The 19,364-nt window shown below is 41.0% G+C and overlaps 1 protein-coding gene across 1 annotated transcript in view; it reads right to left on the bottom strand.

Moving 5' to 3' along the window:
* oca2 (oculocutaneous albinism II) overlaps positions 1-19,364 on the bottom strand; it is a 386,742-nt gene that overhangs the window by 209,503 nt on the left and 157,875 nt on the right. The window contains exons 12-13 of the mRNA XM_067985374.1: positions 18,368-18,492; positions 4,190-4,328 (exon numbers count right to left, since the gene is read on the bottom strand). Coding sequence (XP_067841475.1) covers positions 4,190-4,328; positions 18,368-18,492 — 264 coding nt within the window. The remainder of the gene's footprint in view (positions 1-4,189; positions 4,329-18,367; positions 18,493-19,364) is intronic.

The following is a 19,364-nucleotide window of genomic DNA, read 5'->3' as shown; positions in this document are numbered from 1 at the left end:
AAAGCCAACGGAATGTTGGCTTTTATTGCTCGGGGGATAGAATATAAAAACAGGGCGGTATTGCTGCAGTTATATAAGGTATTGGTGAGACCGCACCTGGAATACTGCATACAGTTTTGGTCTCCATACTTAAGAAAAGACATACTTGCTCTCGAGGCAGTACAAAGAAGGTTCACTCGGTTAATCCCGGGGATGAGGAGGCGGACATATGAGGAGAGGTTGAGTAGATTGGGACTCTACTCATTGGAGTTCAGAAGAATGAGAGGCGATCTTATTGAAACATATAAGATTGTGAAGGGGCTTGATCGGGTGGATGCAGTAAGGATGTTCCCAAAGATGGGTGAAACTAGAACTAGGGGGCATAATCTTAGACTAAGGGGCTGCTCTTTCAAAACTGAGATGAGGAGAAACTTCTTCACTCAGAGGGTGGTAGGTCTGTGGAATTTGCTGCCCCAGGAAGCTGTGGAAGCTACATCATTAGATAAATTTAAAACAGAAATAGACAGTTTTCTAGAAGTAAAGGGAATTAGGGGTTATGGGGAGCGGGCAGGAAATTGGACATGAAGCTGAGTTCGGATCGGTCAATGCCCTGTGGGTGGCGGAGAGGGCCCAGGGGCTGTGTGGCCGGGTCCTGCTCCGACTTCTTGTGTTCTTTAGATTTGTGGTTGGGATCAGATCAGCCATGATCTTATTGAATGGCGGAGCAGGCTCGAGGGGCCGATTGGCCTACTCCTGCTCCAATTTCTTATGTTCTTATGTTCTTATGAATGGAGTTCCCCCCACCTCTCCAGATACACCTCAACCCTGACCTATTTTCCTGGGTTGGCATTCATTCCATATGCACGGTGGGCTACTGGCACGGGGCTGAGGTCTTCAGCAGATAAGTACTGGGCCCAACTTGGAAGGACAGGAGGCCGCTACAATGGTTCCTCCATTGGAGGAACTCAAGGCCTTTACCACTTCCTGGGGCTTACCAGGGTGAAGGAGGGAAATCGCGGTCGAGGCAACAGCAGACGTCATCCCTCAAATTTACCCTCACCTCAGCCACGATCCCCACCGCTTTCAGTCGGGATCGCAGAAGAAAAATTTGCCTCATTTGGGTTTTCCACAACACTTTGGACCTTGTGAAGCCTACCGTAACCAGACTGTCTGGTCTCTAATTTCATGGGGTTTTTTTTTTTGAGAAATACCCCATGACACTATAGGCTTTTTAATCTTTCACTTGTTCTTTCTAGAAATACAGCATACACGTTAAAAATTCAACACAGACAAAAATCCATTTTTTGTCACATTAATAATGAACACACAAACTTATGAAAATTGAACACAGACAAGAATCCATTTTTTGTCACATTAATAATGAACACGTAACACATATGAACATCCTTTAGTCTTATTTCAATGAAGATGGTTACCTGTTTTTTTTTTAACATCTTCAGTAAAATACCAAACAGAGGAATTTTATACAAATGAACTAATTACTAATATTACTCAGCGTGATTTCAACCCCAAAGGGTTTAAATTATTTTGCAATTTGGAGATATTTTTCAAAATAATACTAAGTGTGTTAGTTCGGCAAGAGTGTTCTGCTTTTTATATCCCTCCCTGTAAATAAAGGATAAGTCGTAGGTACACGGCGACTAGGCAGGTAAATAGCAGGAAGGGCTAAATTGCATTAGGAATTTCAGGGGGATCGATTTTGGGGCAGAAAGATGCAGAAAATGCCTTCTGCCCCAAATTTCTATCCAGAACAACTATTTGTCCTGATTTAACACAGGAGAGCAGCTAAAAATGGTATGGAATTTCAGGGCCTAACTGGATTCCACCCGGTATTTCCCTTAGGTTGCAAAAGTGGCTTTGACTAAGTTTACATCACAACTGTAGAGATAGTGCAAAATGGTTTGGCTTCACAATTACGCTAAATCCAGGGTCAGCGTCCAACCTGATTCTGGAGCAACGCAGAATGACACTTTGACACCGGATTTAAATTACAACTTCTAAACATAAGTGCAAAGGAAAGCTGATTTACACCACCGGTATAGTTGTAATGCAAATGCAGCATCAAACACATACCAGTCCCAAATGCAGAGCTGCACAACATGCCACCTGAAATCCAAATTCACCCACTGTTGTCCACAATTAAATATTTTTAATATTATAATTCTGGATTGTGAAAACACAGTAAGTGAGGCATTGCTGACTGAATGAAATGTTTGGTAAGATCTAGAGAAGCAAAAGAAAAGTTGGGGCAGAATGAATCTTTAAAAAGATATGAAAATATGTGAAAATATGAATATATGAAAATATGAAAATAAAACTAAAGTTCTCATTGCAGAAGATTTGTCTGTGGCCATGTCGACTTATCCTACCTACATCATGGAGAACACTCTTAAAGTGGACTACTCTTGGCTGTTTGAGAAAGTTAACCTGCCTGAAAACTGTCCAATTAGAAAACAAAGTTCCTTTAAGTTTGTACTGTAGCAATGATCAAAAAAATAAGCTCTATGTGGGAAATCCCAACATCTGTCCTATAATAAACAAGCTCAAAATTAATAATGAACAAGCTCAAAATTAATAATGATTTTTTTTGTGTGCGTGACTATGAACTGGTCATAAACCCGTCTCTCGATACACCATTACAGAGACATTTCAGTCTCCAATCTTCAGCAAATTGTTAAAACTGATGTCCCAAATAATTAATACATAATGATGTTAAAACTTTGCACGGACATGTGTTCAACACTTGTCCGCTGTAGAAACATCAACAAACCTGTCTATGTTGGAACTCATCCATTTAACTCTTTCTTCTCCTTTATGATTCAGAAAGCATCATCAAATTCAGCATTACTACTAATTGCTCACATGCAGAATCTGTCATCTAATCCACTCTGCAATGAGGATGCTCTGAACAGATATCGGAAGACATATCAGAGGGCCAGTCACCCAGATTGTTCTTGTATATCTCCTAGCAATCACCAAAAGGATGGCATTGACATTGGAAGGAGGTCTCCTAACCATGTTCTCAGTCTTGAAATGTTCATTGGTATAGAAATAAACTAGTACGGGAAAAGCAGAAGAAAATTTTTTTAAAAGAAAGAAAGGTTTGCATTTATATAGCACTTCTCACAACCTCAGGACGTCCCAAAGTGCTTTGCAGCCATTTAAGTACTTTTGAAGTGTAGTCAACGTTGCAATGTAGGAAATGCAGGAGCCAATTAGAGCACAGCAAAGTCCCACAGACAGCAATGATAATGACCAGATAATCTGTTTTTAATAACGTTAGTTGAGAGTTAAATATTGGCCAGGACACCAGGGAGCACTCCTCTGCTCTTCTTCAAAAATAGTGCCATGGGATCTTCTACGCCCACCTAAGAGGGCAGATGGAACCTCGGTTTAAAGTCTCATCCGAAAGACGGCACCTCCAACAGTGCAGCACTCCCTCAGTACTGCATGGAATGTCAGTTTAGATTGAGTGCTCAAGTCTCTGGAGTGGCACTTGAACCCATAACCTTCTGACTCAGAGGCGAGAGTGCTACCACTGAGCCAAGACTGACAAAAGACAATCCAGATATATTTTCTCTTAACAGAGAAAGACTGTGAAAAGGCTGGTGAAAAGAAAACTCTGAATGCTGGAAATCTGAAGTGAAAATAATAAATGCTGAAAATACACAAAAGAAGATCAGCACCTGAAAGGGAAAAATAGGTTAATATTTGGGGCAAAAGCCTCCATTGAATGAAAGATTCCACCATAATGTTGATTGGACCAGCATTTTGAAAAATTACAGACAAGAGTAAGGTACCATTCATCCCTTATTATTTTCATTTGGGTAGTTGAATCAATGATCCTGGCACTACATAAATTATGCCAAAATTTATTATTTAATTTGGTGGTGGGGGGGGGGGACGACAAATTGTCCATTTGTGAGGTCAGTTAAAAGCCTGTCATACTCTGAGTTAAAACTACTTACATAGACTGAACACGAATAAAACAAATGAGTGAAAGATTAATTTACACTTCATGTCCTTATCTAGACCTAGGAATCCACAGGGAGTGGCCACACATTCGTCCCAGCTTAAAATTGGCTAAATAATTAAAATTTACATCTTTGAAACGCAGCATATCTTGGAGGTCATAATATGACAAATTATTCGTCATCAATATTAATAAAGTTGAAAAGAAGTACGTTACTTTATTTTGCAGCGCCTGCTTGGAGACGATGATGACGTTTGGTGGATCCCCAACAGCTGTGGCGGCCCCTCCGATGTTCGTGAAGACAACTTCTGCAATCAGGACATGCCTGGGGTCCAGATTGAGCACCTCACATAACCTGCAAGAGATAGAATAGCATCAGGGATCTTAAGCCTGGATTAAACTGCCTTTGGACCCCCAATAAATGAGAAAAACAATTACTGCAAACTGTCAGCTCCAGAGGTTTCAGAATTGTACAGCCTGGGATCCTGTTGGGGGAGGAGGTGAAATGGATAATTGATGATTAGTTCAAGAGCTTTCAATATTTATTGCTCCAAATTGTCACCGCCTCACCTAGAGATGCTGATTCTTGCTAGGATACAATTTAACGAGCCTCAGCCCCCAGCCAGGACCTCAACCAAATGACCATTCTTTATACGTGAGCCTAAAGAGTGATTCTACAGGCTATTCTTTCCCTGGAGGCAGCAAGGCCCAGCTCTATCTTGTTCTAACACAGCACCTACACAAGCAAACTTTGCTGCAGAGGTCACTGAATAGAAATTGGAAGTAAGAACCCTGGTTAATTTTCTTCTCTGTACCCCAAGGAGCCAAGGCCACAACTGCCACCTTAGCTGAGATCAGCTAACTCAACACAGACTGAGAATTGAACCCATTATCTTCCAATCTGCATGGAATAGTATCATAACAGCTGTTGCATTTATCTACTAAGCCATCAGGAGAAGGTGTTCAATATTTTATGTTTATTTACAAACAAAAGTAATCTCATTTATTGCCATCACGAGGAATGATATGGAATTTTTGTCCCACGGCTTTTCCTTTCCTTGTCTGGTTTGAGCACCACGCTCAAAAGGAGGTTGAACTTTCATTAAAATTCATCACATTTGCTCAGAGACGAGGGTCTGGACTTTTCTCTGCCATGTCATCCAAAATCAGACAGTATAGCAGGGGAAATGGGACGGGGAGGACTACTGATGAACCTTCACCCCTTAATCAGACATTGGAACTTTCCCTTCTCTCTGCTCCACAGGTATCTTGGCTCCCCATCCCTTAACTGTGCCGTCACATTTAAATGATGGCGAGGGATACTGGCCAATTTCTCTGCCTCCATGCTACAGTACTGCCAACCCACAGCAAGAACGGAAGATGAGGTGACGATACTGACTGTGCGGTGGCAGGAAATTGACCAGAGCCACTAAAGAAGAACATTCCCTCTCTTTTGGCCTCCTAATACCAACAGCAGCGATGTTGGTTCATGCAGATCCATTTTCCCAAAAGTTGTTTCAGGTCTTCAACGAGCTTCTGCACCTTCTGGCTTCTGTAGCAAGTGCCCCACTGTGGCACCACACGATTTACTGGGTTGGCCGTGGTGAGCTCGCTCTGCAGAGTGGTCATATCACCTGGAGGCTGCCCTAATATCTAATTGACACCGACCCGGGAAATTGGGTCAGGGTCATAGTGGGGTTGGGGTTGGGGCGACGGACAGCAGTCCTGCTATGACCTATCTCTAGGGTCAGTGTCAATTGGATCTGCAGGCAGGCTCCTGGTGGTATGACCGCTCTGCAGAGGGAGCTTACCACTGCCAATCCAGAAAGTCTTGTGGTAGTACTGCACCAGAGGAAAATCCAACCCAAGATGTCTAGGTTAATGCCATAACACCTCTTGACATGCTTTCATCATTAAAAGGTTATCATGGAGTGACAGTCCACAAGAACGCTTCCTGCAATACCATCAGGGTGGATTGTACCAAGAAGGCTGCTGGCTTTTGATCAGAAAAATCAATTAAGTTAAAGATGTTTTAGGAACATGTTTAGCATCTGTTTGGTGAGTGGAAACGTCAAATTTCCCAAACGCAAATGATGTATATTTGTGATCCTTCTTCAAAAGAATTGTGAGTAATAAAAGAAAGCACATTTTGTGTTTTAGCAGTTTAGTACGTCTTGCCGTAGAGCGCAGGGATGAACAAAGCTTTGTAAGCTCACACTTACGTAACTCTTATAAAGATTGTATTATGTTTTTGCTGAGGAACAAGATTTCACATTTCTTTCTGAGAAGTGTTTTATTTCAACTTCTGCAAGAAGAATTCAAAGGGACCGGTTTGTTTTGATAAGACTTCTATTGTATTGTTCAATATCTCACCTCCACTGTTTGCTTCAGTAAATAGTTCTATTTATGAATAATTCTATTTAATAGTTTATCCTGTTACAAAAAGTGTCTTGCATGGCTAGTATTATCTGTCTTCTATGATGTGAGATGTAGTGACATTCTCCAGTAGCAAGTTTATAATAAATTGAGGATTGGTTGCCCAAGTATTACAGACACAAGGTTAAGTTTCAGAACAACGAGGATACCCACTCATCTATACTACCTTCTATGACAAGAACAACTAAAAAGTATTGAGAGCAAGCCCAAATTTTGTTCATGATCGGAGAACGTGTTTGATGTTTTCATTTATTTACAAACAGTATTAACTTTATTTGCTACAATCAGGAGGAATGGAAGTACAAATTGAAGCTTCTGTTTTCTAATAAATTGACTTTTCATCTCAAACTTTTAGAGACAATCCTCAATCCTTTCATACATAGCTGCGTGTGTCATTGTCTAAGTTCCTAGCAAATTAACAACTATATTTATACTTTATATACATACTTATCTTAAGATAAAACATTTAGTAATTCTGCATTCCTACTCCTCTGGCAGCTGTGGAAATAGTTAAAATATTGCACTTCATATTTTATTATGGTCCTTTGTGTTTACCATTAGTTCCTCCTCCCCAGTGCAAGGGCAAATTATATTGCCCGAAATACTGAGGTCACTGCCCTCCTCCAATTCTGGCCATTCCCGATTTCCTTCACTCCACCATTGGCGGCCAAGCTTTCAGCTGCCTAGGTCCTAAGCTCTGGAATTCCCTCCCTAAACCGTTCTGCCTCTCTACCTCTCCTCCTTTAAGTTGCTCCTTAAAACCTACCTCTTTAACCAAGCTTTTGGTCACCTGCCCTAATATCTGTATGTGGCTTGGTGTCAACTTTTGTTTGATAACGTTCCTGTGTAACGCCTTGGGAGGTTTTACTACGTTAAAGGCACTATATAAATGCAAGTTGTTGTTGTTGAGATTAGTAAATTCATTACATTCATTAATCGTAAGTGTGATCGTCTCACCTGTATAGTTTAATACTGCACTAAGTGTTTGGTGGTAAAAGCCACATCCAAATCCAAGGAACATGTGTGACGGCTCACAAACACATATGTGTTTGGTTAATGACTGAATGGAAATGCAGTAAACCATTGAGCACGAGTAACCAGCTGATATTCTCCCCTCTCCTCTTTCACTGGCTTGCTGATGAAAGCATTCCCATCACATAGAAGAACATAGGATTTCTTTAAAATGTTCTTTAATTGGATAAAGAGAAAGATAAAAGTGTTGACCTGCTCTGATAGAAAGCCTGGGTGTTAAGAGGGAAGGGAATATTGCTGTGTGGGTACAATTCCCAGCTCCACGTTAGTGTCATTTGTCTCTCTGCCCACTGATATCCTGATGTGGAGATGCCGGTGATGGACTGGGGTTGACAATTGTAAACAATTTTACAACACCAAGTTATAGTCCAGCAATTTTATTTTAAATTCACAAACTTTCGGAGGCTACCTCCTTCGTCAGGTGAACGATGTGAAAATCTCGAGGATTTCATTTTCACATCGTTCACCTGACGAAGGAGGTAGCCTCCGAAAGCTTGTGAATTTAAAATAAAATTGCTGGACTATAACTTGGTGTTGTAAAATTGTTTACCACTGATATCCTCTCCACAATCAACGTGAAGTATTTCTAGAAAACCCTAATGCAAAGAATAATATAGCATTAGGGCAGCTTGATGATTTGCATCTTCATTTTTTAAAAATTAAATTAAAAATGCATTGCTCAGGAAATTAGGGATTAACTACATCACAGAAATTGTTGCATTGACTGAACTATTAACAGGGCTAAAAGCAACATCTGACTAGTTACTGGGTGTTAATCATGTATTAGAGCATTTCTTTTGTGATTCAAGTATTACGGAGACTCTTGTGAAACAGAATGCCAGATATATTTGTGAGTTGAATGCGATATTCTTCACACAGCAGCCGTTCAGGGTTTCCTTAATGCCTCTTAACAGCAAGTCAGCTTTATCCTGATAGCTGCAGCTAATCCCTCTCCTAATCTCATGCCCCCGCTAGTTCCATATTCAATGCAACTGTCATTCTTCGAACTTGATGACTGAGGTTTGGCCTGTTCTGCAAGAGGTAAACCTTTCCATGCCTACCAGCAACTAATTGCAGTTCAGCTCACTGGATTAGAAATTTTAAAATTTGCAAAGTAACCGCTGGGAGAAAAAAACAAAACAAAAATTATAGCCAAACCCATTATCAAAGTAAAACTCGTCCTTTCCTGTATCTCCATTCCATCAAATTAAATAAATATTCTGGTGGAGAGGACCTGTGCATGTGGAGATGCATCTGATTCCCTCAGTTCTCATTCTGAGGTGTACAACACCAGAAGGTATCTCCCTGTGGGTAGGGTTGACAATCGTCCAGGATTGTCCTGGATTCTCCAGCAATTAAAGATTAATCTCTAGGACGCTGCTGTGAGCAAAACCCTGGAGAAAAATGATAGGGGTATTTAAAAAAGTATTTTCTTTACATATTCTTTGAAAGCTTTTATTTATTAGTTATAAAAATATTGGAGATTGGAAAAAAGGCTGTGTTTGACAGACTGTCAAGAAGCATCCAATTGGGAAACAAGGAGTCTGTTTGCCTTCCAATTGGTGGTGAAAGGCGTTAAACCGCGAGGGTGGACATTTTAGGCGACGGACGGCAGAAATGTGAGGGCGAGGCGGTTGGAGGCAGGAAGTCACGTGATGAAACCTCCAGAAATACGCCCAACCAGAGTTGGCAACCCCATCTGTGCGGAGGGAAAAAAAAACATTGTTGGGGAAGTTCTCCCGGGACTATTTACACTGGCTGCTGGGCAACGAGCAGCACAGGTAGTGGCTCAGGAGCAGGCAGCCTTGTCCATCCAACTGCTCTGCAGTGCAGGCTCTTGTCTCGGAAAGACCCCGTTTAATGAGGGAAAGAGCACATTGTCTGGACCCTGCACTTAAGGCTCAGGTCCCTCAGGAAAACAGAGGCAGGAAATCTCCTCGTAGTAGCTCCCACTCCGCCACCCTAACTTCGCCATGAGTGTGGCGGAAATCCTGCGTATGGCAGCAGAGTGAGAGTTGGCTCCGAGGAAATTCCTGGTCAGAATTTTTTTTAAGTATTTGTGCAAAAACGTACATAGCATCTAATGACTACTTCAATCATTTTTTTAAAACACTTTTCAGAACGGACATGGAGCAGGCATTTATTCCAAGATTGGGGCAAATGTGACAGGACGATGTTCAAAATTGAAGTTATTTTAAAAGCAAAATACTGCGGATGTTGGAAATCTGAAATAAAAACAGAAAATGCTGGAAATACTCAGCAAGTCAGGCAACGTCTGTGGAGAAAGAAACAGAGTTAACGTTTCAGGTCAATCACCCTTCGTCAGAACTGGAAGAAGTTGAAGATTAAACAGTTTTTAAGCAAGTACAGAACCGGGGAAGGGTGGGGGGGAGGAAGGGGAGGGGAGGAAAGAACAAAAGGGAAGGTCTCTGATAGGGTGGAGGGCATGGAGAGTGGTAATGGGACAAGTAAAGAAACAAAAGATGGGTCTAGAGGAGCTGTAAATGGAAACAGCAGAACCATTACCGGCATCTGCTGTCCGAAAAAATGGGAGGAGTGGTTATGATCTGAAGTTATTGAAATCAATGTTGAGTCCAGAAGGTTGTAAAATGCCTAATCGGAAGATGAGGTGTTGTTCCTCAAGCTTCCGTTGGGCTTCATTGGAACAGTGTAGGAGGCCAAGGACAGAAAGGTCAAAGTGGGAGTGGATTAGGGAATTAAAATGGCAAGCGAGCAGTAGGTCAGGGACACGCTTGCAGACTGGGCAGAGGTGTTCAGCAAAGCGATCACCCAATCTGAGTTATTTTGTTTAGTCTGGGGGACAAATTAGCGTTCAGTGAAAAAAGTGGAAATACTACAAAGTTTCGAAATGTGATGTTTAAGAAGCTAAAAAAAAAATAAAGAGACAGTTTAAAAAATAAAACCAGTGGACATCATTGCTGTACAAAGTGTTGGAGCTTCAATCCAATGCACCACCTAGTGGTAAGACCAGTATTTGCAGCCACAATTCCCAATGTATTGAGCTCCCAATCTCAATCATGCATTTATAAAGCACCTTTCACGTCCTTGGGATGTCCCAAAGCACTTCACATCCAGTGACTGAGGTTCAGGGAGGAATGGTGACCGGGAAACCAGGAGAACTCCCTGCTCTTTTAGCATTTGATAAGTTCCATACGGAAGGCTGTTGGTTAAGCTTATAGCTATAGGGATTCAGCGTAAAACTTGGGAATGGCCAGGAAATTGTCTGAAAGGTAGAAAACAATGGTTAAAAGAGTCATGTCAGGGTAGGGGGAAGTACATAGTGAGGTGCCCCAGGGCATAGTGTTGAGACCAGTACTGTTTTTAATTCATATCAGGGAATCTTTTCAGAATCTCAGTGCAAAGTTGTCTGTTTTGCAGATAATACCAAATTAGGTGAGGCAATAGGATTGATGGAGGCAGCCCAGAAGTTACAGGATGAGTTAAACAAAATATATGGCAGATGAAATTTGATGTAGGCAAATATAAAGTACTGCACATAAGAAAGAAAAATAGACAACATACATACTCCATGAATGATGTTGAAATTGCTCCAGATGAAGTGGAAAGAAGCTTAGGAGACATAGTAGACTTGGGGGGTGCTCAATATGACCAATCAATGCAGAGCAGCAATCAACAAAGTAAATAGAACATTGAATTCCTATATTCAAAACAGTAAGGTACGAGTCGCAGTAAGTCATGATCAAACTGTACACCGCACTGGCCAGACCTCACCCTGAAAGCTGCATCCAGTGCTGGTCGCCAAGAAAAAAGGCAGACTTCAAGTTCTGGAGGCAGTTCAGAGAGAAGCCATGAAGTTGATCCTTAGTGTCAAAGGTCTGAGTTATGAGGAAAGACAGAGAGGTTTGGGTTTTTCAGCCTGGAAAGGAGGCATTTGAGAAGTGACCTGATAGTAAATAAGAACATAAGAAATAGGATCAGGAGTAGGCCATCCGGCCCCTCGAGCCTGCTCCGCCATTCAACAAGATCATGGCTGATCTTCTACCTCAACGCCATTTTCTTGCACCATCCCCATATCCCTTGATGCCTTTAATATCTAGAAATCTATCGATCTCTGTTTTGAACATACTCAATGACTGAGCCTCCACAGCCCTATAGGGTAGAGAATTCCAAAGATTCACCACCCTCTGAGTGAAGAAATTTCTCCTCATCTCAATCCTAAATAGCCTACCCCTTATTCTGCGACTGTGACCCCTGGTTCTAGACTCCCCAGCCAGGGGAAACATCCTCCTTGCATCTACCCTGTCGAGCCCTGTAAGAATTTTGTATGTTTCAATGAGATACGGTATGGAAAAAGATTAATCTGGAATATTGATTTAAATTGAACTGTGGGAGTAGGAGAAAGGGGTTTTCAACAATTCTACTGAACTCAGGGAAAACAAAGAGCTTATGATAAAAACTATGAGTATGTCAGACAGCAGTCTGAGAGCAAAGCATGTTTCATAGCTAGCAGTTGGTTCCAGTCAGTGGCCACAACTAGGGACACCCAGGCTTGTCACGGTTGAATGGAGGGTTATGTAATCTGATCATGATAAGAGTATTAGAGCCAATCTGACAGAGAGCCATTGTTATCTCACACTGTTTTACTACCATTATTTAAGGTGAGAGAACGTTAAGAGATTGTAACTGCAGGCCTGGTTCCCATTAAGTAATTAAAATTTGCTCATTATAAGTTCGTGACATATGTCTAAGGGATTATCACCAAAAAGGAAACTTTGCAATAAAATGAATTATGCACTTCTGTCAGCTACTGGAATAGGTAAAATTAAATGTAGTTTTTGAGTGAGAAAGAAGTTTACAGGATTTCAGAGCGGCTTGGGTAAATCTGGAAAAGGTTTCCAGTTTCAGAAGTCCAGCCAGATAAAGACAAATATTTAAGTGAATCACAACGAATTAAGCTTCTGAGAACAGAACACAAGGTTAGGTCTATGTGGAAAAAAGCAGACATCAAGAGAAGGAAGAAATGTTATGGCTACAGATGGAGATTAACCTCACAGGTATCCTTGAGGGGAATACAAATATTCTAGAGGAAAGCAAGCCTGCCAACTCTAAAATGACCAACTGAGGAGGACAAGGTTATATAAAAACAAGGGATGATGTTAAAGCCATGAGTCTATCAGTAGTAAACAAAACTATAGTTATTCAAAGCGACTAGCTTGTCAATTTTACAAGGTGTCTAACCATTAATTATCCTTGTTGACTGTGGATCAATCTTGGACATTGAGTATAACTTTACTTTGTACCAAGTAGAGCTCAGCTGATGCTGAGTTATTATGATACACTTAAACTGCCTTTGTGCCTGTAGAGGTTTTAATTATGTAAGGTAATAACAGATGATCAAGTACCTCGTGTACCAGTAAAACACAGGACCATGCAGAATAATGCATAGAATTAAGATGCTGTTAATTGTGTTATTGGAGGTGTGTTAATAAAGAAACATTAGTTGATGATTTTGTTTGACTTCTTCTATGATGATTTTGGCAAGAAGAGATTAACTTGTTCAATCTGTAGGGCACTACATCCTCTAAAAAGTGGATAGTTCATGTAACTGTCAATTTATTTTAGACTAGTTAATGTAAAATGGCTCAATGGAGCTAAATTTTATGTATCTAATAAACTCTAGATATGGATGGTAAAATCTCTAGCAGTTCCTTTGATGACGAGTCAAAGTGATAGGATTATTTTGATTCATCTTGTGGTGTTTGATTAATATTCCTTATAAAGTTTATGGTTTTACCAATCACAGCATTCTTAACCACTGTAACCAGAAAAACATAGGACCACACATTATAACATCACATAGTACCAGAAACACACAGGACCACACAGCATAATGTCATACTATAACCAGAAACGTACAGAAATATGAAGCATAAAGTTACACTGTAACCAGAAACACACAGGACCATACACTATAACATCACACAATACCAGAAACACACAGGATTACACAGCATAGCATTACATTGTAACCAGAACCACATATAACCGTGCAGCATAATGTCACATAGTACCAGAAACACAAAGGAAATCAAATAATGTCAAACCAAGAACACACCACAACCAAAAACATATGGGACTGTTAGATCAACCAAGTAGATTAATCAAAATTATATAGGTTTGGACGCCAAAGATAAATTAACTTGTTGGCTTTATTAATATCGACAGAACGTACAAGTCTATATACTTACAAGTAGGATATCCATTGGGTCAGCGAACTACTCACCAATCCAAGTGAATTTTCAGTGTAAAATATGAAACAATTACTGAAAGTGATCCTATTCATACAGTCAGTGAAACAGCTTCTAAGCAATGTCAGATGACTTGCTCTGAACCTATCAATTCTGAGATTATTATCTTGTGATCCTTATATATCATATGCTACTACAACAGTAGATGGCAATGTTCCACCACATATACTTCAATCTCACTGAAATGTGGAAAATATTTCATTTCTTATCAGTAAAAGGTAACACAATTTTGCACAGTTATACACATCACACCTTTCCAGAATTTACAACTTAAACCAGACATTTTGTCTCCAAATTAGCCATAATTCTTTACACAAAACCTTTGATGCTTCTTAAATTGACAACACCTCCTCCTTGCTCAGCTTTGGCCTGCAGAATCGTAATATCCTAATCTAGATCATGTGTTAGGCTCCATCGCACAGAATACATTCTCACAATACAAAGATATTAATTCTGACTTTTGTATTGTTAAGCAATTGTTCCTCATTATTTCTTACCAGATGTTCTAATTTTCTACTGAAGCACACCCAATGTATGTCTGTGGTTTACTGTAGCCATCTATGCTAACTATCCCATGATGCACTTTTATCTATGCCAAGTTGTTAACCTATCATATTACACTCTATCCCTCAAGGATCACTCAGCATAATATCACACTGAGGTCACACCGCAACCAGAAACACACAGGACTACACTGCATAACGACACACCAAGGTCACACTACAAGCAGAAACACATGGAACCTCACACTGTAATGTCACACTGCAACCAGAAATCAGGTTATGTGAGTATAATCTGAAGAGAGTTCTCACTACCTATAAAATTATAACAGAACAAAATAACTTCCAGATAATATGGTCAAGTTTCTGTTAGTTATATCAATGCAATCCAGGTGAAATCAGCCAAACCAGCTCAAAAGATCAGGAAATTTTAAACATAAGTTACATCCAAAACCACATCCGCTTGTGTTTTCCGTGATCTTTTCCGCTAGATCCCTGGCCACCGACTCCATCCCCCTCCCTGGCCACTATCTGAGGTTGAACCAGACCGTTTGCAACCTTGTCATCCTATTTGACCCTGAGATGAGCTTCAGACCCTATATTCGCTCCATCAACAAGACCGCCTACTTCCACCTCAGTAACATCGCCCGTCTCCGCCCCTTCCTCAGCTCATCTGCTGCTGAAACCCCCATCCATGCCTTTGTCACCTCTAGTCTCGACTATTCCAATGCTCTCCTGGCTGGCCTCTCACCTTGCATCCTCCATAAACTTGAGCTTATCCAAAAATCTGCTGTCCATATACTAACTCGCACCAAATCCTGTTCATCCATCACCCTTGTGCTTGCTAACCTACACTGGCTCCCAATCTGGCAATGCCTTGATTTCAAAATGCTCATCCTCCAATTCTGGCTTCTCGCGCATCTATGATTTTAATCGCTCCACCATTAGCGGCTGTGCTTTCTGCTGCCTAGGCCCTAAGCTTGGGAATTCCCTCCCTAAACCTCTCCGCCTTTCTGTCCTCCTTTAAGATGCTCGTTAAAACCTACCTCTTTGAACAAGCTTTTGGTCACCTGTCCTAATATCTCCTTATGTAGCTCAGTGTCAAATTTTGTTTGATAACGCTCCTGTGAAGTGACTCGGGACATTTTACTACGCTAAAGGTGCTATATAAATGCAAGTTGTTGTTGTTGGTGGTTCAAGATTCAATTTGCCCGAATCAGGCCCCGCCCACAAATCTGGACACGCTCCAGGTTGAAATTTGGAGATTCCGCCGATTATGTTGGTTCACGAAGGCTCTTCAAGTTGCATTCACTTTCTTAGGCACATTTTTAAAGTTTTTTTGTATCAAAAAATATTTAATTTGCTAAGAAACTGACTAGTGTACATCAATAAACTAGTAAATGGTTCACTATAGCTCTTTTTAAGTCATTTTCAGTGATCTTAATCAGGTTAATCACAGGTGGAGGACTCGACACCTTTATTAAAAATGCTTATTTTTTGGTGATGAACCCATTTTCAGCTGTATTAATGAAACTGCACCAAGTTACCACTCTTAAATACATCAAGGAATACTTTGTAATGGAAAGAAAAATAGAGACGATTCCGTTCTGTTACCCTGCCCGATTGCGCTGGTTCATGGAAGATTTTACGTTTGTGATGATGCAAATAAATTTTAGCGGAAACTTGACGGGTAACCTAACCAGTGCACTTTCAAGGGCATTTTGACGCAATTTCCTGGTTGCGCCCAAAGTGTATTCTGAGATTTAACTACTTTTTCCTAAAGTTTTTGTATTCTGTAAAAAAAAGCTGGTACATTTCAGGAAGAGCAAACAATCATTTTCAAGTACAGGTTATCCTCACAATAAAATAAGAGACCTTAAAGACTCAAGCAGGTATTAACAAGGGCAGAGATATGAACTTGGAGCATCGACCATGAAAGTAAAATAATATGTTTTAGCAGCAAAACTTAATTCAGTCAATGCGCAGTGCTAGTGCAGTAAATCATGATTATAATCCATTGGCAGTCATTGACTGCACTGGTAACATTGACTGATGCGAAGACTGAACTGTCACTTATTGTGATGGAGATATGGGGCAGAGTTTCCTGTTCCTGTGTGTATTAGTTTGTCTGGCCGCATATCATAGAACAAAACTGGGTGACACGGGGCATTCATTTTAAGGGCGATCATCTCATTTTATATGTGGCGAAAACAGAGTGACTGAATCTTCTGTTTTTCAATTATGTGACTTGACTTCTTATTAAAAAAAAATCAAATGAAAATAATATTCTCCTATGGAACTATTTTCATTTAATATTTAGGAGTATTAAGGCTGAGTGGAGTTTTGATTAGACTCCCTCCACTTGGGAAAAGCAAACAGTCCATCATTTTCTATGAAATTGGAAGAAGCTTCAATAAGTCAGTATTTTATTTAATTCTACTAATGTTTTTAATGGGTGAGGAGGAATCCCCATGTGAAAGTGATCAAGTCCCATGTGACAAACTCAAACCTCCAGCAGCGCACCCAGTGAAATTTTGCCCCTCGAACGGTTGCTGGATTCACTCACTCTCCACAAGTATCTCCAAATCGGGACATTAGTTCATGGATGCTACAAACTGACTTCACCCTGTCCACAACTCAAGTTCATCCCACCACAGGAGCTCAGACTCTAACTTTGGACTCTTTCATATTGTCTCCTCCCAGTCCTCGGTTTACAACCAGGATATGGGTTCTAACCTTGCCAATCTCCTTCTCATTTTGTTCACCCCATTCCTTACTGACCCCATGGACTCTGTCAGCAGATCAACCATCACTGCCCTTCTCTATGTTTCCCTCCAGAATGACCACTCACTCACGAACAAGGCCCTCGCCATCCACAACCTTATTGTGGATACTGCATTGACATCATGGCTTTGACTGAAGCTTGGTTAATGGGCCTTGCCTCTTACTGTAACCTCCCCAACTGGCTATACTTTCCTGCTCCGCCCAAACTGCCGCAGTGGCAGTGTGGCTCTTATTACCAAATCACACCTTGGTCTCACTCCTACTCCTCTGGTACTTTCTCCTCCTTGGAGCACCTTACCGCTACTCCTCTCCAATTAAAAATTGGCAGGACCAAAACTATCTTCTTCAGTCCCTGCCACAAACTCTACACCCTTGCTATCGAATCTATCCCGCTCCCTGATAACTGTCTCAGGCTGAACCAGACTGTTCACAAACTCGGTATCCTATTTGACCCCAAGCTGAGCTTCCAATCCCATATCCTCTCCGTCACAAAATCTATTTACTTCTATCTCCACCCCTACCTCAGCCCACATGCTCCTGAAACCCTCATCCATGCTTTTGTCACCTCCACATTCAAGTATTCCAATGCACTCCTGGACAGCTTCCCACCCTCCATAAACTTCAGCTCATCCAAAACTCTGCTACCGGTAATCTATCCCACAACAAGTTCTACTCACCCATCATCCCTGTCTTTGCTGACCAGCATTGGATCCCCCAACACTTCAAATTTAAAATTTTCATCCTCATGTTTAAATCATTTCATGGCCTTACGTCTCCCCATCTCTGTAACCTCCTCTAACCCTATAACTCCTCATCCTGAACTCTCCATTCCTCCGACTCTATCATCATGCGCAACCTTAACCCCCACACCCCCCCCCAGCTTTGACCCACCATTTGCAGCCGTGCCTTCAGCCGGCTAGGTAATAAGCTCTGGAATTCCCTCCCTAAACCCCTCCACCTCCCTCTCCTCCTTTAAGATCCTCCTTAAAGCCTACCTCCTTGACCAGATTTATGATCACCCTTCCTATTGTTTCCTTCTTTGGCTGATTTCCTATTTTTTTTGCGATTATGCCTCTGTGAAGCACCTTGGGACATTTTTCTATGTTAAAGATGCTATATAAATCTAAATTGTTGTTGTTGTTTTTGTTGTTGTTGTTGTTGATGATGATGATGATGATGATGATGATGATGATGATGATGATGATGATTTATCAACGTGCCCCTTGAAAAGAACAAGCCACATTTGATAAGTTCAAACTTCAATGGGCTCTGAATTTCTATCTCCATCCCCCAGGAGAATAACTTCATAACTGCACCAGTAAAGAAAGTTCACCACAATACAGAGCAAGTACCTTATGGTTACTGGTGTGAAGATAAGCATTGTGGTGACATTGTCCAAGAAAGCTGAAAGGATGGCAGCGATGAGACACAGTATGATGATCATGGCCCATATTCTTCCTCGAGATAGTTGGTAAGCCTGGAAAATAACAAGATTTTCTATTTATTTACAGCACAGCAGAGCAATAAAAGGCTGCTGCATTCAACAGAGGGTTTTGACTTTAAACTTACTTTTAAAATATGTTGAGTATAGTATTTCACTGAACTATTTTTGGAACTTTTTTTAAGGATATCAAAAACATAGAAACAGGATTGTTTATAGAAACATCTTTTGTCAGTTGCACTTTTTTTTACACAAAATATTTAATCATTTATTTTCTTACAAGATAAGATATTCCATAGATACAATGTAAATAACATCACTTCTGGTTGAGTTTTACAAAGTTTTCTGCGTGACCTCATGCAGATGCAAACTGGCAATATGGCACTTGCTGGATACATACTATGTAACATCATGCCACAATCACACAATGTAACGTCACACCATGACCAGAAGCACAACAGGACTGCACGGCCAACGTGTGATCTGCAACAGCCTCTAATTATGCGTGTATACGCCTCACTGATACGCCTTTCATGTTGGCCCAGATTTTGCTGCTAAAATAACGGTGAGTTCAATGGCACACGCCGCTATTAATGTGTAAATCGTCCAGTAACTCGCGGCGAGGAAGAGAAACCCCGTGAATTGTGAATCTCCACACGTTGCTGGGCGATCTGCGCCGCTCAGTCGTTAGCCTCGTGAAAACGGCAGCTCGCCCTCAACCTCCCCGTGAGTTTCATGAAGTTGCTGCATTTGCACATTAATTACCGATTAAACTCACCGCAGAAAGTCAGGGCTGGAACTTAACAGCGTAAGTACGTTTTTAATGACTGATTTATGTTCTTGCAATGCCACTCAACCTCTCCGGCCCAGAAAGGGAACCATTTAAACTGTGGAATCTCATTCCATTG

Source organism: Heptranchias perlo, chromosome 6 (genome assembly GCF_035084215.1).
Source record: "Heptranchias perlo isolate sHepPer1 chromosome 6, sHepPer1.hap1, whole genome shotgun sequence".
In the NCBI taxonomy this organism is placed as follows: domain Eukaryota; kingdom Metazoa; phylum Chordata; class Chondrichthyes; order Hexanchiformes; family Hexanchidae; genus Heptranchias; species Heptranchias perlo.
The sequence above is the reverse complement of the archived record's forward strand: the minus strand, read 5'-3'. Positions and strand labels throughout refer to the sequence as shown.